General features: G+C 34.0%; 1 protein-coding gene across 26 annotated transcripts; it reads right to left on the reverse strand.

Moving 5' to 3' along the window:
* Positions 1,373 to 25,616, reverse strand: LOC109712960 (DNA mismatch repair protein MSH5). Of its 26 annotated transcripts, none has more exons than XM_020236807.1 (35): positions 25,596 to 25,616; positions 19,471 to 19,537; positions 17,615 to 17,646; positions 17,101 to 17,195; positions 16,419 to 16,499; positions 16,279 to 16,348; positions 15,472 to 15,535; positions 14,330 to 14,484; positions 13,792 to 13,893; positions 13,689 to 13,716; positions 13,583 to 13,614; positions 13,428 to 13,485; positions 13,246 to 13,332; positions 11,006 to 11,125; positions 10,376 to 10,477; positions 10,141 to 10,185; positions 9,520 to 9,597; positions 8,757 to 8,807; positions 8,583 to 8,664; positions 8,054 to 8,127; positions 7,892 to 7,988; positions 7,465 to 7,561; positions 7,260 to 7,349; positions 7,096 to 7,160; positions 6,960 to 7,018; positions 5,242 to 5,318; positions 5,086 to 5,172; positions 4,946 to 5,007; positions 4,781 to 4,842; positions 4,172 to 4,225; positions 4,004 to 4,089; positions 3,890 to 3,921; positions 3,170 to 3,193; positions 1,997 to 2,112; positions 1,373 to 1,812 (listed from the first exon to the last, which is right to left on the reverse strand). In XM_020236807.1, the coding sequence occupies exons 2-35, from the start codon at positions 19,498 to 19,500 to the stop codon at positions 1,726 to 1,728; spliced, it is 2,481 nt and encodes an 826-aa protein (XP_020092396.1). In that variant the 5' UTR covers positions 19,501 to 19,537; positions 25,596 to 25,616; the 3' UTR covers positions 1,373 to 1,725. The 26 variants fall into 26 exon arrangements, 21 of the variants coding, with proteins under 21 accessions (XP_020092396.1, XP_020092395.1, XP_020092397.1 ...); XM_020236806.1 differs by having other exon boundaries at positions 19,471 to 19,540; positions 25,599 to 25,614; XM_020236808.1 differs by lacking the exon at positions 25,596 to 25,616 and having other exon boundaries at positions 9,520 to 9,573; positions 19,471 to 19,606.

Below are 26,206 nucleotides of genomic sequence, written 5' to 3' on the forward strand. Positions count from 1 at the left end.
AACTAAATTTATTTTTATAAAAAATGAATAAAATGATAGAGTATACTACCATTCTCTTAAAGACAAAAAAAAAAAAAATCTCCTTTAAGAGAGAAAAGAGTAACAATTTTCTGAATGCCACTGTGTGTTGAAATTAATAGTTTAAGTTTATGTTTTGAATAGAATTTCCTTATTATGTGTTGTGCGTGGACTAGGGATGTAAATGAGCCGAACACGAGCAAGCTGGGCCGGCTCGTGTTCGGCTCGTTTAATAAACGGACCGAACACGAGCTGACTCGTTAAAGCATCGAGCTGAAAAATTCAACTCGTGTTCGGCTTATTAATATTAACGAGCCGAACACGAGCTGGCCAACGAACAATAAGTTAAAAAAAATTAAATTAAATATATATAAAAAATAAATTTATAAAATATTATTCATTAAACTTTAATCTAATAGTTGAAACTTAACATATAAATGAATCTTTTTATAATTAAGCTCGCATTTATATTTTTATTTTGCTAAAAATTAAATAATAAAAATATATATTATANCATATAAATGAATCTTTTTATAATTAAGCTCGCATTTATATTTTTATTTTGCTAAAAATTAAATAATAAAAATATATATTATATATAATTATTTATTTATTTATACATAAAAATATAAATTAAAGAAATTATATAAATATATGTATTCGTGCTGTTATCAAGCCGAACACAAGCGAGCTGACCCCAGCTTGTGTTCGGATCGTTTAATAAACGAGCCGAAAAATTTAGCTCATATTTGGCTTGTTTACTAAATGAGAGATTCAATCTCGAATTCATTTCGAGCCGAACACGAGCTGGCTAACGAACAACGAGCTTAATTGCCACCCCTAGCGTGGACTAGAGCTAGAGCCTATATTGTGTCCATAAGTAGTTGTTCAGCAGACTCGCATTGATGTGGGTTTCTCGTTTTTTTTTTTTTTTTTTTTTGAGAGATAGGTAGCATGCTACCCGCTTCGTTTATTTCATTTAAAAATAAACTTAGCTGAAAATGTGAATTAACTAGAATTTGAACTTAGGTCTCGAATACCAACCACCAAGCTCTTTGTCACTTGCTCTAGGGACGGTCAGTATCTCTCGTATTTATTAGTACATAAGAAAGAGAGATAAAAGCATGGCAAACCTCAAACTTTTCCCACTTAAAACCCCATCTTGTTTCCCGGTTTTTAAGCTCCCAATTACCTGCCGAATCAAAAGGAGATAGATAAAAGGCAAAAAGGAGACAGCGATCAGAGAACGTTACAATGAAAAAGTTTCAAACAAGCTTAATGTATATAACCAAACAGGGAAATAGCAAGTAGATGGAAGCTAACCTCCACAACGTACCACCTGAGCGTGATCTCGAACTTTTAACCTTAAGGAAGATCAGCAGCAAAATAAGAAATACACAGTTTTAATATAAGTTGCACTCTCTAAATTTTCTGAGAAAACAATTTAAGCAATATCTCTCCCAATAACCAGGGTTTAGTTGACTAGATTATGAGAATCTAGAAAGGAGAATTCTTACACTGTCTTTTAAGCCACACTTCCCAATAATCCAAAGAATAACCAAATGCCATTGCTTTCTCAACTGTGCTAAACCTTAACTACCATCCGGATGAGGCCAAATTACACCAAGCTTAATCATTCACCTCTTAATATAAATGTTTTCGAGCACTCATTATACATGAACAGTCCAGAATATACTACAGTAAATGCTAAGCTTCCAACGGAAATATATCTTGAAAAAATGAGCTGAGATCACCTTTGCATGCATCAAAAGCCAACATTTTCGATACAGCATCCTACAAATAGTTAAGAACAATTACCTATCAAGTTATTTTTAGCACCAGGAGAGAAAAAAAAGAAGCTTTTTTAGCAATTCTATGTTACTCAATTTGTTCAACAAAGATACTATTGCCTAACTTTTTGATGATTGAAGAGAAAAACTTCTACCCTAGTTACGTTGTGATGAACTGGCGATCATACCTTGTACTGCTGGTCTCTAGCCAATAGTATCTGGGAATCTAAGCGGCTTATAGGCTTCTTAAAATTTAAAGCTTCTAAAACAACCGTAGCCCTTTCAACAACACCGTCAGGTACCCCTAAAAAAAAGAATGTCAATTCTGCCTTCATCTTCATTCAAAAAATATTATAGTAATTTATGGGCTACAAGCCTTGAAAATCTGCTGCACATATTTTAATGAACATATGAATCCTAGTTCAATGATACCACTGAAAAAAGGGCAAAAAATCTTGTTCCCTTAAGTTTCATTGATGTGTATATATAATTACAAGAGATGTATATATGGTAACCATCGTTACCATATAACCTTATAATATGTTTGGAATATACTATATAGGTTCCACTATATATGTAATAAAATATATACATGCTAAATATATCCTAATATGCTAAATATATCCTAACAACCACCAACCTAAATAGTATCATTCTAACCTATACTCTCTTTTCACTCACATTGCCTGCACCGATATGTAGCAAGATTTTATGGCATTCCCAGCCGTGCCAATGACTGCCAATCTTCATTAGTTTACATCAACTTGCTACTCTACAAAGTCCAACCAAACTTCAAACTTTTAAGGCATTAACTTTACAACTTTTGGAGGCATCACAGGAGATATTACAGGCATATTGAAATTTGCCATACGGAGAGTAGTGTAGAGACAATCAATGAGCTCCATATCAGCCTTAGAGGCTTAGACAAAGAAAAACCATCGATGAAGAAATATGAGGAATCAGGTAATATCACTATGGATTAGTTGTTCTGCACATTTGTTCAGGAGGATGGGAATTTATAGATAACTCAAGATTGATGAATGAAGAGATTACTATATTTCAACTCTAGTCACCACAGACATCTGATCTAAACAACTGTTGTTCATTTTACATTTATTACATACCATTCATGAATGCTCTTCAATTTTTTTCTCAATCTCCAGTTTTTAGGATAAATATCTTACGATACTTATATAACTGGAAGCAATAAGAAAGAGGCGTGCATACACTTGATCAAACAAGCAAAAAGCATTCAAGGAATCAATTCCCAACTTTATGTCAGGAAAATAGCAAAACAAACACTTAAAATGTTGAATGCAATTAATAGAGCTGTGGCTTTACGAAAGATACGAAAGATGTACCTGCAAGCCGTGCACAATGCAAGCCTGTATCATATAACTTTTGTTAGATCCAGAGTAGAATTTTTTTTTATTAATAGGCTTAAAAAATATTATAATTATAAAAATAGTTCAACAAAAAATTCATTTATAAAATTAGGTCTCAGCGGTCAATGAATTGCCGCTTTCTGAATGCAGCAAAGCATTCACCGCTTTTTTCAAAATATTAAAATTATTTTTAGAGTTTAATACTGTACATTTTTCAGAGTTTGGATGTGGAGAACATATAAGTTATGTGAAAGCGGTGAATGGTTTACCGCCTTTAGAAAGCGGTAATCCATTCACCGCTTAGGTCTACTTTTATAAATGAAAGTTTTAGATGTCTATTTTTACAATTAAAAAGTTCCGTAGACTTAGTAGCCCAAAAAGCCCTTCAGAGTAAGTTAGAGCATGAACTAACATATATACTTGTATAAGAAAACAGGTACGAGTTCGGCTAGATTACTTTCAAGCATAAAAGTGATGTCAGAGCATCAGATAGATATTATGGTATATATGCAAAAACCATGTTCCATGTTTAGCATAGATCATTTCTAACCATAGGATCTTCGAGAGACAAAAAGTAGATATCAAGAAGCAAATATTTCTAAAAATAGCTTAGCTTATAAAAGTAAATAAACGCACTCATATAGCAAAAAGTAGAGAGATTTGGTAATGCACCTAGAATAATATACTTTCACGTACCATAGCTCATAAGCGCTTGCCCAGGTACAAGTCTTCAAAGAAGAAACACTCAGATTAGCAATGAAGGACAAAAAAGAATCACCACAAAAACAGGAAAAGAGAAACAGTGCTTGCCGGTAAAGAAAAATGACGTCTTCACCGCTCATGCAGTTGCTGTCAGGTCTCAACACACTCATAGTGTAAAACTTGATATGTTCAGACTACAACATTTCCTTGGATTAACTTAGAGAATGCAAAATGGGATAAATTGAACAAAGAAAAGCCCAGTAGATTCTTTTCAACCTGCGGTAAGTAATTTTCAGTAAAGATCTCTGTCAAATGCGTGCACAAAAGGACCTGCAAGTAAGGAGATATAGCCATATTGCCAAATTGTCAGATTTATCCAAGGATAAGATTCATTATATGATTAGAATTCAACTTATATACATCTAAAATACTTGTTAAATCACCTCATCAGATAATTATTCATTATTTGCATTTGTTTATGAACACTGCTACCCACTATATTGTTGATGTGCTGGCAACATGCATTTTTAAACCCTAAACCCTAAACCCCATAATGAAACCCAAAACCCTCCACACATATGTGCCAACACGTCAACAACATAATGAAGGAAGCGTGAGGGCCCAACGCATTTTTCTTTGTTTATTATGTAAATACGTAGATTAAAATTGTCACCGGAGTCTCCATTCATTATGCCCCATATCCTGACCATCTCCATCTCCAGCAAAATGTCATGTCTTTCTCATTCTCTAAACGTGATGGTTTCTACACTTTCAGCAGAACTCCAGATGATATTTGTGACTGAAGATCATATAGGACAAAGCATTCCAATATATGGAGTGCATACAATCATGATTAAATAAAGATCTCTGTTTTCTCTTTCTAACCTTTGGAGGATGATCATAGCTAGCAAAATAGTTGATAGTTCCTCCAAGAAGCCCAACTCCATCTACAATTTTTATCAGTATACAAAGCACATAACTTATGCTAAGCATGGCCTTGAAATGGATATTGTGTCAAGTAATACTTGCTAGAATGTTTTAGGTACTAACCTTCAGTCAAAGTACCCTTGCCAAATTCATCCAACAAACATAAGGATCTTGACGTTGCATGTCTATAAAATTCATTAACATTTGTTTATATTTTAAAACAATAAAACCAAACTAAATCTTCTAGACAACATCATGAGTACCTCAGCATCATTCCAACTTGATGCAGATCAATCATGAAAGTTGATTGTTCACTTGTCATTGGTTTGCTTCCCATAGCGCAAAAAATCCTGTAAAATAAATGCAAAATTCAGCATGTGGGTGGGGGAAAAAGTATACTTTACCCGCATAGATCAAACCTGTCAGTCATCCCGACAATAGCAGAATCAGCAGGTACGAAACTCCCAATATGGGAAAGAAAAACCACTAAAGCAACCTGAAAAAGATTCTTCAGGTAAGTATACAATGAAATGTACATATTTTAGTTTCTGCTGTTGTACAAAGAAGTATATCAGAGAAGCAGCTCGTCTGCAGTAAAAGTTCACAAAATCATGTGACCATTGGATAGATCTTATCGGACATTTTTACACCGATGAATGGAAAAATTATTTACGTCAGTTTGTATCCTTCAACTGTGAAACCTTGTTTGTACTTTGTAGCACCCATAAGTAATGCACAACCAAACATTGTTTATACTTTGTAGCACGCATAAGTACGGCAACCAATACACATATATGATTCAATGGAATTAAAGAAATAGGATATTAAAGCCAAAGTTTTCTGTGCCTTGGCCTTTGGCACAGGGGCATGCATTAGCATGCGCAAGCACAACCATGTGCCTTTTTTTTGGGCTTTCCACCATGGAGCCACAAGAAGATTTCTCCACAAAACAAAAGGTACCTGAAACTATCCCTATCTCACTAGAAAATTGAATCCTTTTCTTCTGAGTCGAGGTAGAAAGCCTATTGGCATAACATTGTGGTCCATGTATCATGCTAACTTGAATGATTTTGGCACAGGTATAGTGACGCCCTAAGCCGAGCAGCAAGGAGGCACAGCAATCTATCATGAAAAACCTTCATGCAGTATCTGATGTCAGTTCAAGGTGTGAAAGCTCTAGAAATGAACAAGTTGCTCTTAAGTTTCCTCACTAATGCCACCAAACATTGCCATCACTGTAGTCCTGTTACCTATCATTCCTCCGTGTCTTGGGAAAGGACAGTAATATCGCACCCTCTTGGTAGTAATATACATCACATTGGCATTCACATATTTGTCCTGTTCTTCCTCTCTTGATGCACTAGCCACTAATATTCCCTTTGCTGATTTCTTATTTTAACTACTCAATTGTGCAAACACGTCTCTTTTCTTTTTTTCTTTTTTTGTAAGTGGCTTATTTTCTCACAAGAAATGCCTGGCCTAAGATTATCATATTTGACAAATTTATCTCAATTTGGAGATTATCACTAAACAAGTTATAGGACAATCCATTCAAGTTTAATGCATATACTGATTTTAATATATCCCTTTTACATATTATTAGATGAATCCCCATTATTTATAAAGAGAAATATTACATTCATCTGATTCTGGTTGCTGAAAGGTAAAGGGACACTAAAGTAGATCTACGGTGACCGCCTGTCAATTTCATAGAACACTTATACTTGTTAATAATAGACGAAAAGTTTTATATCTATATCCATGTCAATAATATACTTTGATCCTCTTTTAAGCATTTTTCTCCCTTAGAATCAAAATAGTAGAGTTTTTATAGCCTCCTTATAAATGTAAAATGAATACTACCAGACAAATTCAACTCACTTCTCTTATTCAGCAAAAGATGATTTTAAACTAGAATTGAATATTTGAGCATGAATATTAAAAGTTACTTAAATAGTTGAACAAACAACAAGTAATAAATCAAGGTCATACCCCACAAGGAAATGTTCACTCACCAATGAATAATTCAAGGCATTGCTATAAAGATGGTTAAATATCTCGTAAATCACATGCAAAAGTTACTGAAACAACATATCATCATTAACCCAAGATACGATTTTGATGAAAGAAAATTCACCTGTTTAACATAAATGCTTTTTCCTGAGTAGTTTGGACCAGTTATGATGTTTATTCTTCCTGGAAAAACCCACATCTAAGATCTGCTGAGTATTTTTTTCAACTGTTGGATAAATGTAAATTTACACTCCTGTTACCATTGTTAAAGATCTTTGTATCATTTGGAACAAAAGTATCAACCGTCATTTCCTGCAAAGCATGTCTGCTAGCTGACTTAGTTCCTATCTAACACAAAGAACGCTAGGTAGAAAAAAAGACTTCAGCTTTCTTCATCGGCTCTTCACTAGAAAGGAGTACAAACCTCCCATTCTCTATATCAAGCAAGGTATCCTCCGTCAAGATGGGTCGAACGTAATTGTTCTGACGAGCAACTAGAGCCAATGACAGAAAGCTAATGAAATGCCGAGGAAAGACAAAAAAGTTAGAGATGCTAGCATACAGGCAGATAATAATTGGAATGAAGCAAATAAAACAGTGAAAATTTATACACATGAAATCAAGAATACCAATCAAGTTCTGCTGCAAAGTTCACTGCCTTGACTAGTTGTGGGGCGAAATGAAGCACACGAGACACCAGGTCCCTAATAATTGCTCTCTCCATGTCTACAAAACAGCACGCATAAACCTTGAGAATTTTTTTTTTAGGAACCTGTCACTAAAGGATGTTTTGCAGAACTTGAAATCTAGTGGCTTGAAAACCACAGTGGACTCATTCTCAGATGACTTCATATTGTATTTCTAAATTCTCATTACCCAGCAAGATGATTCTAATAAAAGCTTGTCCATATAAAACTTGTAATAACAAAGATTATAAAGTTGATCTTCTTAGTCATTACTAAGATGATCTCAAGATAATGGCCTAAACTACGAAGAATAATTTAACTTGAAGGAAAAACCAGGGTTTATGAGGATACAACGGAATAATCTGAATACCAAGAATTTTATGGTAAATATCTCCAAGAAGATTGTCCAATTCTCTAGTCTTTGAAGTATGATAGAAGAACTTCTTCTCATCCCCATCTTCTGAAAACTGACCAGATAACATGTTATCATAATTTACTAATACCTAAAGTTGAGGATTAAACTGCTACATACCGCAAAGTCAAAATCTTTAAGTTTCTCCAACATGTCTTCACTTAGCTTCTCATCAAATATGCACATCAAGTATCCTAAAAGCATTGGGAGTAGAATGAACCCAAAAAACAACAATCAATCAGTTTTCATTTAGTAGTACTTGAGATGAAAGAACTTCCTCAACTAGTTTAGTTAAAAGAAAAAAAAATTTCTGCTTCTGACTTGTACTAGTACGGAGAAAAGTTAGAAAAGGTGATGAATGTAGTAAATAGGAAGCAAGTAGGAAAATGTAGTACTAATGTTAACTACAACCTCCTCAAAAAGATCATATTCCACAACAAGGGTAATATGTGAAGCTCTACTAGCATGCTTTGATAAGACTTTATTATCTAATATCTTCTAGAACACAAAAGAAGAGGCATGGCTGCATGAGAACTATGTTGGCTTTGATACGATCATCTACCAAAACTACTGAATATAAGATATAAAACAAATCAAAGAACATAGTCTATGCATTCAAACCCAAAGAGAAAGATGGAGAACGATCTACCTATTTGATGGACATAAACAATGCAAGGAGCTCTTTTACTCCCGTTCAAGAAAGGAAGGGAAGCAATTTCATTAGACGACACCTAGAATAAAACATAAACTAGAATTTCTTAAGAAAATAGAGGAATGGAAACTAGAGAATTCCAAATTACTACCCCTATAGAGAAGCATTTACCTGCTCTAGAAAATCTGGCAATCCTTCATATACCATTCGCAGTTCATCCAACTGAGTTAAGAGCATATTATATTAAATTCAAAAACTATGCAAAGCAAATCCTAAGGCAAGCAATAAATTCAATCTTTCTACAGAAGAAATAATGCATATCACAAAAGTATCATTGATTGGTTTAAATATAGATGGAAGTGGTTTTCAGAGAAGAGGTTCTAACCCCTAGAAAAGAAAAAAATTTCCAAGCTAAGATAGCAAGAATGAGTTTTTCTTTATATATATATAGAGAGAGAGAGTCCGGCTACAATGCTATCAATAGCATCAAGCACTTGGTGCTACCAAGTTTTCCATTGTTAGATCTACCCCCATTTTCACCCGTTATATCATACTATTCAACCAACTACTCACCCAACCCTTAGGGACCACTATAATCCTAACCGCACATCCCTTCATCCAAGGTCAAAAACCTAATAGCACCAATGACTTTGTGCTATTAATAATATAGTAGCCTAGTTTTATATATATATATAACACTAGAAATATTGAAAATTTCCAAGATAAAACAGGAAGAATGAGTTTAATCAGCAAAATATAGTAAATCAATAGGTTAGACTAGAACAACATACAGGTATTTTGATGCATTTCTGTTATGCATTTACATGAACAAAACGGAAATCAGACAGTCCAAAATACATTGCATAACCTAAAACATAATTTATTGGAAAAGAATGTAGATCTCGATTGTGAAGGTGTGCTTTAACATTCTGACCTCCTCACAAAGCCCTTCTTTCACTAGTGTGTCATATCCTTTCTCCTTACTTCGCTGAACATCAACAACACCAATTACCTACGTAAGCATTGTGATTAATTCCCGCCAGGAAGTGATATTACCGGACACAAGATTGCATAACAAAAAAGTCATGGGTTTGGGTGAACACATCGGATAATCATGTTCTCCACATAATATTTCAGCCTAAAATCGAAAAAGCAAGAAAGCCATTCCCTATTCCAAAAATTGTAGGTTGATTACTCCTGAAGAACAAGACACCTAAGCATCATATGATCGGTTATGACAGGTGCCATTTGATCACCTTACTGTTACATGATGGAACAATTTCACAGGTATGGTTCACTGGAACAAGTGAAAAATAGTGCTTCCAGCTATTTAAGTATCTTATATAATTTAAATATTTAAATCAATAGGAGGAACTTCATATAATTCACAAACTAGGTTAAACTATGATCTAAGAGATGAAATGAGACACAAACAACAAAGAGGGAACAAAAGAAAAGCAAAGAAAGAAAATATATGGGTAGTTCTTCTCTAATAAGAGCCTCTATTAGTTTTAAACAACTTTGAAACAGATGACGAAAGGGAATGTTTGCTGACCAGATCAAAGACATAAACCATCTCATTCGTAATAGAAGAACTTGCCTGGACAAATTCGAAACAGAAACAAGAAAATAAAGTTAGTTTGACAAAGTACGAACTCCTCGTTCGGTTATTTTATATTTAAGAAGCACTCAACTTGTTCAGTTCTTTTTTTATTTTTAAAAGCACCAAAATATGAACCCATCTGATTCTTACTATATTATAATAAATTTGACTGACACAGTTAGATTACCTTCTCGAGTATGGCCAACTTTGAGCATTCCATTCTCTCCTGAATGTATTCAGGTATTCCTACTTCAATGATCTTGTTTATATGCAACAAGGAACAAACGCACTGCAGATCAAGCCAATAAGAAGAATTGTTAGTTACAATGGTTGAATCTCGAAAAAGCAAGCAGGCACAATATATCTTAGGTTGTGATCACTGGGACTTTGGTTTTGGCAACAAAAAACATTACCAGAACTGCTAGCCTCAAAAGAAAGCTGGTATAATTGGTAGCATGACTCCTCACAGAAGGTTAGCTTACACAAGGAAATGAAACTAGGAGTAAACATGTAGAAAATGAACGAAAGGATGACACTGCGAACTCCTAACAAACATCAGGAATTTTGGATACAAAATGAACAGAGGGATGGCATTGCAAACATTAGGTAAGGCTAGAGTCTAATCCAAGCAAAAAGTTTTGGAGCAAATCACAAGAAGTAAAATTTAAAGATTAGCCTTGCACTTATCCTCCGAAATATTCTTGTTAAAACCTTTTTGTTTATATCCAAAAGCAACTTCCTAATAACATCCATTGTTCATATGAAGTACTCCTGATCTATTAAGTGTAAGTTGAAAATACAAAAACTTCAGCAATACCTTCAAAAATGTGTTCCAATCACTGCTGGTACAGAAGGCACTCGGAGAGTTGAATTTCTTCAGGAAAAACAAAAGTTCGCATAAATCTTTTCCCAATTCTAAAAATCCATTTCCAGTAGGCTAATTAATCATGAGTGGAAAGAATCAACTCATGATTCTTAGTTATAACAAAGGGAAAAATAAAAAACCTCCTTTAGAAGATTTTACCTGCACAAAAAAAAGAACAAAAAAATTCAAGACATATTGTAGAACTAGTTAAGGGATCCCGCGTGATGTGGCGGGAAGCCAATATATTAGTAAATTATTAGAACTATTAACATCATTTTTTTTTCTATAATGCATTAATATTTTTAAATATTATTTATCCGTATTGAATAATTAAAAATTAAAGAATAAACTAAAGAATGAAATTAAAGTATATTTCTTTCTAAAAATATTTAAACCTAATAAGTAAAATGAATAATCAGTTTAAAATAAAACAACAGCTCATTACAGTATTAAGAAAGATAAATAATATNTTTTTTTTCTATAATGCATTAATATTTTTAAATATTATTTATCCGTATTGAATAATTAAAAATTAAAGAATAAACTAAAGAATGAAATTAAAGTATATTTCTTTCTAAAAATATTTAAACCTAATAAGTAAAATGAATAATCAGTTTAAAATAAAACAACAGCTCATTACAGGCATGCGAAATCAAAATAAATATTTTTTACACTGTAAAAGATTCAACTACCAAATATTATATTATTATTATATACATTAATCCTTAAAAAATTGTTTGTGAACTAAAGCGAAAAACATGCAAAGTTTAGAGATTAGGGACCAAAATAAAAAAAAAGTGAAAAGATTGGGACCCAATGCGCAATTAATCTTTCAAAAAATTGGACCCCACAACCCTCCAAAATAAAGGGAGGTCTTTTCTTAGGTTCCAAATTAGTGTATAAATAAATAAATAAATATTGTGAGAGAGAGTGAGAAAGTGTGAGAGAGAGAAACAAAAAAACAAAAAAAAGTGGGCCCCACAGGGCCCCCCAAACCCGGGGAGCCCTCGTATGGGTTCCCAATTCATGTATTTATAAATGACCGTATTATAAAAAAGAGTAAGTAGTGAATTGTAGCTGAAGCAGCAAAAACAACCAAGATTAAGTATGTTGTGAAAAAGAAATTGATAAACTCTAACAGATCAAAATAAGAAATGTCCGCTTAAGAATCAAGAAATATTAGTATCAATAATCAAGATAAACTCTAAGGCTCTGTTTGGATGAATGAATATCTTGTTCGATATATCTCCATAATTTACTTGAGAAGTTTATAAATTTGGTAGATAAGAAGTGTGATCAAATATCTAAAATTAGATACAATATTTGGCCTTCAAGTTATTTTTTCGAATAAGATAAATCACCTCGTAGGTAAAATATGATATCCTACCAAATCATGAATATCAGAACCTTTCAAGGCGTGAAAATCAAACTTTCATTACAATCACACTAGAAATCCTTATACCATATAAGTTATTCATGGATAACTCAATTTGACTTCCAAACAAGGCCTAAATGACCTACAACTACTACTCCAAGGGTGTTTGCAAGATAGGGAAGCATGTCTAGTATGGATATATGCACATCATAATGTTTCTTTCATGGAACAGTACAAAGCAATTGCCAAGTATACAAAATCATTAAATGGTTACAGAACTCTATAGAGACATGAAAGGATCTGAAGAATCAAGAATGACAAACTTCCAAACAACCCACTAAACAGCCCAATTTAGCTCGAAAAAATGCAGAGTATTTGGGATTTTTTACATATAAACCTCCATAAAGGCCCCCTTAAATTTGAATTTAAAGTATTTGCTGTTCAAAATTTCATTAATTAATATACACTACAAAATATTTGATGTTTAAGTATATATACGTGCATATTTTTAAATCTATATACCTTGCAAAATTTCAGTTACCTATAAAACTGCCATGATCTTAACTAGCGAGGTCATCTATACCCCTAGAAAATTAACTATTTTATTTACATAAATGCACCCTAAAATTAGATATAGCATTCCAGTTTCCGACAGAAGTGCGCTGCTTAATCACAGAAGTAAACCAATTCTTACTATCATACGATCTTCAAAATTTCACGCTTTAAGCATATATCTGCCACATTCATGGGCCCTGTACTAGTTTGTAAACAATAGAGGAAGATCAACAGTCGATGATAGCAGGTGAAGGATTCACACCTTCAGCATGTGATGAATGTCTCTCACTGACTTCAACGCCTCATGTAAAGCAGACATTAATTCTTCACAGCAGAGAAAAAATGATATCTTCCTTTCTTAAGGAAAAACACTCAGAATTTAACCAGGTAATATGGCTTAAAGCATAAAAAAGTGACAACTTCAAGAAATCTGAAGAAGGATACAGTGTCCAAGCGATTATTCAAAATTTCACAATCAAGTATTGGTCTCAAGAACCAGGTCCTAAAAATGAAAAAGAAACAAGAAGGAAAAAATCAATTATACTGTACAGTTCATTGTGCTGTAGTAATATTCCTCTGATGACACTGAAAAGGCTAACCTCAACAGACGCCTTCCCATAGGTGTGACACACTAAGCAGTAAAACATTAGTAGTCAACAAATTATACTGCTACTACTAATTAAAGAGGTAATGAAATTCTCATACCTTATTGAACATTCCAAAGACTGAAAATCTGCAGAACATTATTAGCAAAGCTAAGCAATCAATAAGTAATTTTTGTTTGGCATCAGATAAGGAAACCAATTACCCTTCCTTAGATCTTCCAATTCCCATGTGACTTGGGTGCTTGTCTACCTGAAAAATCTGCAGTGCCTCATGTGCAGCTGCATCAAGTTTTAGATACTTGTCTCTGTGCCTGGATGTAAGGACTACAGCAAAGTGCACAATGCAAACCCCAAAATATGCTAGAATAAATTGTGTAGCTAATATTTCAAGCTAACATTAATCACTCTTAATTAATCGATGGTAAATGACAAAAGCTTGATATTGTGATGCTTGAGATCACAATAATAAGCTGGATAAAAGCCTGGATAAGTCAACATTATCAGCATAAGAACTTGATATGAATTCATCTCAATAAAGGCTATAAGCAGGTCAAAATAGGCTCACATCTGGCCGATTTCATATCAAGCTAGATGAAGACAAACTCAACTAGGAAACAAGCAAGATGAGCTTACTTCCAAGCTTTAACATTTATGATCAAAACTAATTTTGAGCTTCATCTAATCTAAATTCAAGCTAGCTCAACCTAGATATATTCCCAGCTAGAGATCATAGAAGGATAAAATGAGATTTGAGTCACACAATCTATTGCTATTGATGGGTTTCCACAGTCCTTTTGTTCAAAGATATCAACAAGCCTCTCATTCTCTAATATAGCAAGGAGACCTCCAGCAGCACGAACTTGGACATCACTTCCAAGATCCATCATAGAATTAAGCTGCAAAAAAATAGCAGATCTCTCCAACACAAATTAATAACGCTGTTAAATCCACCAAGAAATAAAAAAACAAAAAACATGGCAGTCAAAGAAAACATATAAAAGAATGAGAAGATTCATTTATCAAGACTAAGAAAGTATCCTTCGCTGTCTATATCCATCAATATCTATCCATATTTTTATCTTTCATACTCCTGTGTCTATTTCTATCTACTCTTATATGTACTCTATACTGTTGTAATAATGTATATATATTTTATCTATGTAAAATTCATTGAGGTTGGATGAAAGTCGTTCCCGTCAAAATGCGGGAAATCCTCCTTTTACACCCTTTTCCTCTTCATTTAAACAAATGGCCTCAGCAACTTCCAAAATACCCTCAGAATCTCCTAGAAATACATTACTTTATTATATTACCAATTTATTTATATACCCCTCTAACATTTCATATTTCATTTAGGCCTTTTAAAATAATTTACATACATACTCCTATAGAATATCATTAAAATTGATCAATTAGGAGCATGAACAATTATTAAAAGAGTTACTACAGAAATTCCAAGTTCGTTCACTAGAAAGTTAAGAAAAGAGTATGTCTATTCTACTAATCATACGTTAACAAGAGTATATCTATCCATGGTTATGCACAATTTAGAAACAACATATGAAATCATGCCTCGTCATCAATCAACCAAGGTGATCGATTGAATTCTCTACAATGTTCCTCGGAGAGTATCATCAGATGCTGCATCAGTCTTTCCAGACATGCATAAAATTTTAAAGATATTGTTGCAGTGATGTCTACAAAAAGTATCCACGTTATGGCCTCAGTAAGGCACCATCTTTATCTTGTAAAGGACACACTGACAACCCACAAAACAAACAACCAAAGAAGCAAATATGTTGGGAGTAGGGGTGAACCAATTTGTGAATCAGTAAACACTTAAAGAAAAACTACTCATAAAGATGATGTTCCTAAATACTTACGAAGCAAATTCTCTCCTTCACACCTAAGCCTTCATCCATCCCAGCAACTCTTAGATATATCAGTCTGCAAATTCAAGTAACAAAAAAGAGATACATTGTGGAAAAATAATAACAAAAGAAAAGTGAGTAAAGAAACTGAAAAGAAAGGGAAGAAGGGAGCTAATAAAGATATAGCAAGGTTAGGCATATAATTGTAACTAGGTACACAATCCATGATTAATTGTGATAGAAGCTCAAATGAGTTATCTAGTTTAGGAAGACCAAAATAGAGAGAAATTTTTTTTTTAAAAAAAAAAGAGGATTGTGAAATTCAATTGTGGGCGAAATAATTCACAGCAAAAGGCATCTAAACCATCCATCTTTCTCCCAAAGAAAGTGGGGTAAGGAAGAACAGCTCAAAGTTGTGAAAGCTCAACTAAAATATCAAGCATATTCCCCAGACATTTATTGACCCAAAAATCATTCTGATTTCTAGCAAAAGATGAGGCAAAGATAAGATGTTGCATCCAGACCTATAAGACTACACTGGACAGGACTTATATCTTCAGGTGAAGAATCATGAAACCTAGAAACAACCATTCAGAAGATTCTAAGTAATAACGGGGAGTTCTCTTCAGCTCTGAGGCACAAATTAGCAGTAGGATTAGAATAGACATGGTGCCTCAAGATCTTGCTTAAGATAAAAAGTTGGACAGCAATTTTGAATACGGTCAAAGGGTTCCACTTCTCTATTTTGCTCAAGTTTTAACTCTGCGTTGCTCAAGTTTCTATTAAAAGCATCTACCAACAGTCCAAACAGATGCAAACCTGTGCCAAGCTTGTTCATAGCTGAATATTGAACTTCGTATGAGCTTCACTACGGTGACTTCATCTCCATCTGTTCAGTTCATGCAAGGTTAGCAAGAAAACAAGCAAATTTAGTAATACTTAAAGTTTACAGGGCAAACCATTTCGTTGTAATGCAGATAAAAGTGCTTCTTCTGTTTTAGTGCTTGCGTATATTGTCATAGGTTTTGCTTGATATTTCACTGATTCAACAATTGAGCAGAAAAAACTGTCAGCTGCAAGATTTTCCTCCACCCTCTTTATCTTTAGCAACTAGATATCAAGATTAACTAACTACATAAACAAGAACATACAGAGCATGCCAAGGAGGTAACGACCAAAAAGAACAGAGTTCAGGAACTTTTGAGACAAAACAAAACAAAATAGTAAAGAATAGTGTGTCGAAGATTTGAGTAAAATGCATGGATTGTCCCTGCACTATTCTGACATTGCACTTGTCCTTGAACTTTTCATTTAAACACTTGGTCCCTGAACCTCCACATTTATTGCACTATAGTCCCTTCCATTAAAAAAAAATTCCTTCTTTTTTTTCCTTTAGTGAATAACCAACTTTTCCGGTAGAAAAAGTAACTTATTCCAGTCCACTTCAAACTGAGTTAGATATATCATCTTACAACAAGAGTCAGATTTTTTTTTTCCCCACAATCAAGGACTATACTGCAAGATATGTCAAAGTTCACAAACTGAAGTGTTGAAGTGAAAAGTAGAGGAACCAAATTGCAGTATGAGGATAGTACAGGGACTATCCAAAATTTTACCCTTAAATCGTTCAAAACTACATACCAAGGTCAATCAGAGGAAACTCCTCATTCCCATCTTCCCAAACTTCTAAAACAAAAAGTTGATGGATACTCGAGTCATAGTATGCAACACCAACTCTGAAATCACATAAATATTAGTTGAACAAAAATGAATCAGAAACCAACTTGCCAGTTATCTCAAGTTACTTCAAATCTAGCTGTCATGAAGTAGATCATTATACCAACTAATTATTTATCTCAAATCTCAACATAAGAAAGATTGTCATATGATATTGCAAATTAGCAATTTTTTTTCTTGATGCAAATGCCTTCCAAATGTGAAAGGTAAGTAATAATTCTCAGCAAAAATACAGCATGTTGTACACTATAAGAAAAATCATATAGACGCATAACAAAAGGTGGCAATGAAATGTGAAGGCAAGCATATGACTTGCAAAACCTAGGTCAAAGGAGTTCATGAGAAGATGAAAGAAAAGAATTAGCTTCATGATATATCTTACCCTAACGAGATAAAACATTCGATTCTTTTATCTTACCTATGACCTTGCATTACACAGGCCATGTACACCTGAAATGAAATCAAATGGTGATTGGTCACCATGTGAATTGAGATATACAGACTATATATCTTGTGACATATCATAAACCATTAGTAATATTGTTATCATGCATTAATTGCTGGCTAGCTGTTTCACTGCAAACCTTAAAACATACCAAAAAAGATATGGCAGAAAGATTTGATTATTTCTCTGAAGAACTTTTAAACATATTGAATAACACAGCACAGGCAGGTTAAATCATTTGTGAATACAAAACATGAACAGTAAGTCTTTCTTCCCTGCATGAGTCCATGTGTATGTGTTAAATGCTTTTACACTAGGAAACATCACAAATAATCAACAAGAGGAAACATCCATGTCCTAGAAATCAACTTTTGATAATAATTTACAATGCATGTAACTGCAATTAAGTGATGAGTGGTAATAAGTCATGCTAGCAGTTAAAGTGTTAAACTCTTGTAACTGGAGATGTTTCTTGATGGGTCACTCATATAGCAAAATTATCAATGTTGAGATACCATAGGAAATACGGAACAATTAATTGAATCCAGCAAATAGGAACAAAATACTAGGAAATCTTAGCATCTTCTACTGTACAAGATCAGTCTTCAAGCTAATGAAAATAACCGGATGTTCACAGAGACATACAATAAATTGGAACTGGAACATCCAAAAATTGTGCCATGAAAGAAATTCAAGACCATCTTGATCTAAAAAACTGAGACCTAGAAAGAAGAAACAAAGCTACAAGAAAAGTACCAAACCACTATCAGAAGGCAGAGCACAAGATAACCTTGGTCTAATATCATCTCAGTGAATGTTCTTAAGAGTCTACATGACCAATATTATCACAGCAATTTCCACCAAGTAAAAGCTGGAACAACAGATTCGTATTCTGTGGAAGAAACTCGAGATCACCTTGATCTACAGAGACTGAAACCTAGAAAGAAGAAACTGGTCTACAAGGAAGGCACCATTCCACAATCCAAAGACAATAAAGCTCAAGATCACCATGATCTATCAACAATCAAGAAAATCCTCAAGCATGTAAACTCACAGGATGTTCTTAGAGTCTACATTGACCAATCTCATCACAGCAATGTACAACAAATGAAAACTGGAGAAATGGACACATATGCCATGTAAGAAACTAAATATCACCTTCACCTATCGAGACAGAGACTCAGATACTAGGCTACAAAGAAAGGCACCGGCAAGCTATCAGAAGGCAAAAAAAACACACAAGATCACCTCGATCAATCAAGAAATAAGACAAACTTCAAGCATACCAATCTACATCGACCAATGTCATCACTGCATTGTACAATAAGTTGGAACTGAAGCTACAGATTTGCGTGCCGGCGAAGAAACTCGAGATCATTTCAGACTAAGACCTAGAAAGAAAGTTACTATGCACAAAAAAGACACCGATACACTATCTAAAGGCAAAAATAATTAAGATCGCTTTGATCTACCAACAATCAAGAAAATCGTCGAGCGTATGAACCTACATTGATGGATATTATCACTGCAATATACAGTAAATCAAAACTGAAACTACGGATTTGTGTGCCACTGAAGAAACTCAAGATCACCTTCATATACAGAGACTAATAACTAGAAAGAGAGACATTAGGCTGCAAGAAAGACGCCGATCGACCATCGAAGGGCAAAAAAACTCAGAGATCACCTCGGTCTATCAAAAATCAAGAACGAGACCAAGAAAGGAAGAGATTAGGGTTTGAGAAAAGAAATTTGAGGTAAAATGAGAGCAAAAACGTGATTAGGAGATGAAACTAGAAGAATAAGGTAAAGGATTGGGTGGATTTCACCTGAGATTCGGCTTCGACCTCCTCCTCCATCTCCTTCGTATGGAACTCCGCTACAAGAGAGAGAGAGAGAGAGAGAGAGAGAGAATGGGAAGGGACTCGGGGAGGTGGAGGTAGAGAGAGAGAAGAGAGAGTTAGAGAGCGGGAATAGAAGGATAGAACAATAGAGTGTGTCGTGCTCGCGGAGTTGGGGAAGGGGGGCCCCCTTATATAGTGGAGAGGGGAATTTTGCATCTTAATCCCTCAAATATGTGATTTCTCTCACATAACTAAAGGACTATTCGGCCCAGTCCGAGAACCAAGCCTAACTAAAATTATGCAGTTAAAAGGGCCTGTTCTTGCTATTAATCAATATTTAATTATCCTCTGAAATTTCTAAAGTTGGAGAAGGCACAATAATAGGAATCGCAAATGGCCAAGATGGTGAGAAAGAAATGCAAGAGTGACCTTAAGATGGATACTGCTACTTCTCTAAACCTGATTATTAATCATTGTTGTACATGCCATGGAGATCAAAATATCAAAATTCCCGTAAGATACAGTTTCAGAATAACTAAATAGTGTCGTAAACTTACTCTGTGAATACCTGAGCTACCCTGCATAGGACAATAACAAGATTCACTGGTAACAATTGTTACCGTATATATTATATATACAGTATATAAAATATAATATATATGTGTATATATAATCTATAACCCTATATTAAACCTCGATTTCTTATCCAACGTGGTATGACCTCCTTCATTGGCTCTTTCTCTTCCAACGGTGGTTTTCCTAGCACCCATCTCAAGATTAAGTTAATTAATTCAAGGTGCAATATTTAATTCAAGGTGCAATATTTAACTACATGCACCATATTCTACTAATGAGTGAATTTTGTAACTCCAATCTATTCACCTCCTCCATTAATCCTTCCACCCCGCACTAATGAGTAGGTTTTGTAACTCCAATCCACTCCCCCTCCTTCATTAATCCTTATTTTTCATGCAAAGAAGAGCATTATCATCTAATCTTCCACCCCACACTTATCTCTCTCTCTCTCATTGCGTTATCGAAGATGATGAGGACGATGAAAAAGAAGAAGAAGATGAACAAGAAAAAAAGCATGCGAAGAACATTGCCTCCTTCGAGAAGCATCGTCCTGCGAAGCCGAGCAGCGGCCTATATAAGTGCCTGCTGGGCCGATCCGCACCGGGGCCCCTGCTAGCCGTGAACCGCTGCCTCCTCGCGCGGCTCACGTGTGCCCACAATTGGGCCTAGGCGAGCGGCGTCTTGAGCCTCCTCTTCAAGCGGACGTTGTGCGGGAACTCGCTTCTCGAGGATCACAGGAACTTCTTGGTAAATCCAAATTATTTGAGAATTAGGATTTCTGTGGTTGATGTGATGGTAAGACTGTGTCAGTTTGAATATTGAAGTTTGGTGATACATATAAGTTGTGTGTTCATAGGTCGCAATGGTAATCCAAAAATGACTTGGCGCGAGAATGAACTACTAGTTGGAAATTAAGAAGATGTATGAGGTTTTGATGACCAAGCTTGCGTGTATGAAGAAGTGCTCCAAAAAAATATTAGTTTTCTTTTTAATTTATGTTTTTGTTTCATTTTCATCCTATAATTATTTTTTTAAGCACTATTGTGGATAAAATCCCTTTCGTAGATTAAAAAGTATGATATGGAGACTAAAGCTTGAGATATCACCCAAAATTCTTTTAAGCCAAATATGTTAACTTATTATTTATATGTTTCTTATCCTTAATTCGTTTTGATGCTTGGACATAGATATTTGATTCAACTAGAGCTAGCTTTTTTTTATCTTTCACAACGGAATGTTCAAGAGGTATATAATACGATAAAATTGTATGTTTTGTACTGTATTTCGATAATTTAAAAAAAATTATAAAAGTTTCTAAATATAATTTTATTTTTTATCAGTTGAATTTAGCCATACAAATTGGTTGTACTTAACATGGTATAGCTTTTTATACATCAATAAGCTGTAGATATAAATTTTATTAAAATTTTAAAATTTTGCTTCTATTATCTACCCGCTACGTCATGCGGGTCCCTACACTAGTATACGTTATATACCATATCTATTAATCTATTACCTATTAATCTATATTTCTAATATTTTTACCACGTGGCAAGTTTTTCTTCATCCTCACTAACCTTTTTTTTTAACTGATCTTTACTCTTGGCTTTTCACCTCCCCTCATCTCTATTCAATGGCATGTAATCAATGTACTCTTTAATTTATACGTTCCTTATTTTTTCCTCTTCAATATTAGTCCTCTCCTCCTTCAAATAATTTCTAACCTGCAAAATTAAAAGAGAAGAAGATAAATAGTTACTACTTTCAGATCTAAAGATAGAAGAAGATAAATAGTTATTACTTTCAGATCTAAAGATTAGGGAAGAGCAAGGGAGTCCTCCAACCCCTAATCCGTGCCAACCCGACTCGACTGAACCCTCCCCAATCAAGAGAGTGCTTCTAGGGTCTCTAACTATGTCGATCTCTTCGGATTTATGGAAAAAAAGATAGTCGAACGGCTTTTTCAGTAGAGGAATTTAATTAGATAGCTTTTTCAGTAGAGGAATTTAATTGGATAGCGATAATGTACGGATCGAGGGGTAGGTTTAGGAAACAAAAATCCTAAACATAATTATTCTTTTCTTTATTTTAATATCAAATTCTTACTATGTATCCATTTATGATGTAATTTATTTGCATTATTTTTGATATGGTGGTTGTATCAATCAAGGATTTGATTTATGTACATTATTTTGATTAATGAAGTTAGTTTATTTTGAATTTTGATTAATGGAATTAGTTTTGATTTCATAATTAATGTGGCAGTTCTGGCCCGCAATTTTGTACTTCATAATTGAAGTGCAACTATGCAGTTGCTTTACCATTGGAAGATTCTTTCTTGTCAAGTTAACCTATTTTCAAAACACAAAAACGAATACGAGGGAAACATATGAACTAGTAAATGGGCGCAAGAATTGTATAAAATTCTTGTAGAGAATCATACTTGAATATGTCAGGTCGATGTCATGTCTTCTGCACCACTCTTGAAGCAAAAGGGCAATTTCCGACTATGACATCTCAGACAAATGAAATCGAAACCAAGTGTATGGACTGCCAAAATAAAAATAAAAATAAAATAAAATCGTCAAAATAAAAATAAAATAAATCGGGTGCATGGACCGCACGCGCCGCCGCCTGCCTGGCTCGGCTTATGCTCGTACCGTACGTGTGTTTTAACGAGAGCATTATTCTCATTTTCTTTCAAGCAACTAGCTTAATAATAATGAAATATATAAAAATGATAAATACCTTTTTAGTTTTCAATATGGGACTAAATATCACATATGAAAATTTTTAGTTGGGTTCCCAAAAGGCCCATTAACAATTATTGGGCTCTCAAGAGTCCTAAACAAGTTTTAAATCACAACAAATCCAATAAAAAGCAATAGGCATATCCAATATGGGCCTATCTTGTAAAAATTTACTCTCTACTCTACACTTTACAACACTTGATTGTGGATGCTTCACTCCTATTTATAGGTGTTTAAATCGGTTTGAACCGACATAGCGTCCTGTGTAAGCTTCTTGGAGGTCCCAAAAAAAGAGTGTAAGAAGAATTTTATTGTTTAATTTGCATCTAAGTGAAATTTGACCACAACGAAATATCTTGTCCAACATTCTACCTACCAAGTATATAAGGCAAAAGTAAAATATTAAAAATTAGAACGACCTACCAATATATATATATATATATATATATATATATTAAAATTTACTAACATATAATAATCAACTATAAAAAAAATCTGCTTAATTTGCATATAAGTGAACAAAAGTCGGTGCGTTTCTCACATAATTTTATTGTTTTCAAGCAGAATTTACACGATTCAAATCCTTTCCCCACTCTCCCATCAGACGGAAACAAATATATTGTTTCCATCTTATGCGTAACAAACTACATATCAAAATTTATGTTAGAAAAATATAAAATTTTTAAAAGTTTAGAAGTACCGTACATAATGTTTAGAATTAAAAATGACATTTATACTCAAGCAATCAACTTCATAAAATGTTTAGAAACATACATTTCTTGTTCCTCTCTCCGAGCCTCATTTCCATCTTCCATGTCATGTTACTGGTACATCTCGTTTAGCTCCTACGACAACTTCGGAGGACAGCTATATCCTAGAAAATCAAACAAATAATTATAAAAAAAATAATTATAAACAAACAAAAGTTTAAGATCATCTCCAAACATTTATTAATAACCAAAATTTACTTACGGCGAGGTTTGTTATTTGAAACAGACCCACCCACAGGACAAGGCCTTAACCACGACGAAGTATATTGTCCACCAATACCTACCAGGCATTTAAGGCAAAAGTACAATATTAAAAATTAGAACGACTTAACATATACATATATATATATATATATATATAGATGCTCATATATATTTATATATATATATATATATTACTAACATAAAATAATCAACTATAAAAAAAATCTGCTTAATTTGCATCTAAGTGAACAAAAGTCGGTATGTTTTTTTATATAATTTTATTGTTTTCAAGCAGAATTTACACGATTTAGATCCTTTCCCCACTCTCCCATCAGACGGAAACAAATATATTGTTTCCATCTTATGCGTAACAAACTACATATCAAAATTTATGTTAGAAAAATATAAAATTTTTAAAAGTTTAGAAGTACCGTACATAATGTTTAGAATTAAAAATGACATTTATACTCAAGCAATCAACTTCATAAAATGTTTAGAAACATACATTTCTTGTTCCTCTCTCTGAGCCTCATTTCCATCTTCCATGTTATGTTACTGGTACATCTCGTCTAGCTCCTACGACAACTTCGGAGGACAGCTATATCCTAGAAAATCAAACAAATAATTATAAAAAAAATAATTATAAACAAACAAAAGNCTCTCCCCTCTCTCCCTTTCCCCACTCTCCCACCAGACGGAAACAAATATATTGTTTCCATCTTATGTGCAACAAACTACAGATCAGAATTTATGTTAGAAAAATATAAAATATTTAAAAATTTAGAAGTAACTTACATACTGTTTATAATTAAAAATAAGATCTACACTTAAGCAATCATCTTCATAAAATGTTTAGAAACATACATTTTTTGTTTCTCTCTCTCTGAGTCTCATTCCCATCTTCCATGTCATGTTCCTGGTGCATCCCGTCTAGCTTCTACGACAACTTCGAAGGACAGCTATAGCCTAGAAAATTAAATAAATAATTATAAAGAAAATGCTTATGAACAAACAAGAGTTTAAGATCATCTCCAAACATTTATTAATAACCAAAATGTATTTACAGCGAGGTTCGTTATTTGAAACAGGCCCACAGGACAAGGCCTTGACCTCGACGAAGTATCTTGTCCAACATGCTACCTACCAAGTATATAAAGCAAAAGTACAACATTAAAAATTAGAAAGACCTACCAATATATATATATATATATATATATATGCCCTCCTTGCTAGCAAGTTGTTTTCGATGATGCGGTTTCCAAATCGACGAACGGCTCCGTTAAACTTGATCTACACTATGAAGGTATTTGGAAACTAAATTTCAGATTTTTTCGACATCATTTGACTTAGTGATCAAAAAATCTCAAAATTGACAATTTTAATGGCCGATGTGGTGTGTTTGTGAGTTTAACGGTATAAAATAATCAAATGCGATGAAAATTTTATAAAATTTTTTTTTCACTATTTAGAGTAAGATCAGTATATCTGATCTTGAATTTATATCTTTTATCATCATTTTTTATGAGATTTTATTTTCAACTGTTCAATTTTAGACTACTTGTTTAATAGGTAAATTATATCGAAAATTATGAAATTTAGTTTCTAAATAGTTTTAATAGTGTAGATCAAGTTAACAGAGCCGATCGTCGATTTGGAAGGCCATATCATCGAAAACAACTGGTAGCACGGAGCCCTCCGTCATTACCGATAGTATAGTAGCCTAGTTTTTATATATATATTATATATATATAATATATATCATTAAAAATTACTAACATAAAATTACTAAAAAAAATCCGCTTAATTTCATAGAATGGGAGGGGACTCGGGTGGGGATGCGGAGATAGAAAGAGAGAGAGGAGAGAAAATGATGAAACAATGGAATGTGGAGGTTGGGGGGCCCATAGTGCAACTGCTGCACATGCGGGCCTTTCATCTTCTCGAAGACGCCGAGAAAATTAGAAGGAAATTTTGCATATTAATTCACTCAAATATGTGATTTTTTTTATCCAGGCCCAAGTCCAACTAAACTTATGCTGCTAAAGGGCCGAAGGGGTCTCTTGTTATTAATTAATATTGGCCAATGTGCATAAAAAGTTCATAAGTTTTGAGCTTTTTCAAAACTGCACCACCTTTTTTTATTTGCAAATTTGATTCGAATTTTTAGCAAACTGACCAAAATACCCTTATACTTTTTTCTCTCTCTTTTTTTTCTCGCGTTCTTTTTTTTCTCTCCGAAGAAGCCGGTGGAGGCAGAGGTGGAGGCAACAACGGCCGCCTCGCCTTTGCCCGTCATGCCCTCGCCATTGCCTACGCACCCCCCGCCCTCCTCGCCTCCGACCCCGCCGAGGCCACGCCACGACTCTTTTTTTTTCCTATCCGACCCTCCTCCTCCACCTCCGCGGCCCTCCGTGATGATAG

Source organism: Ananas comosus, linkage group 7, assembly GCF_001540865.1.
Source record: "Ananas comosus cultivar F153 linkage group 7, ASM154086v1, whole genome shotgun sequence".
Classification (NCBI taxonomy): domain Eukaryota; kingdom Viridiplantae; phylum Streptophyta; class Magnoliopsida; order Poales; family Bromeliaceae; genus Ananas; species Ananas comosus.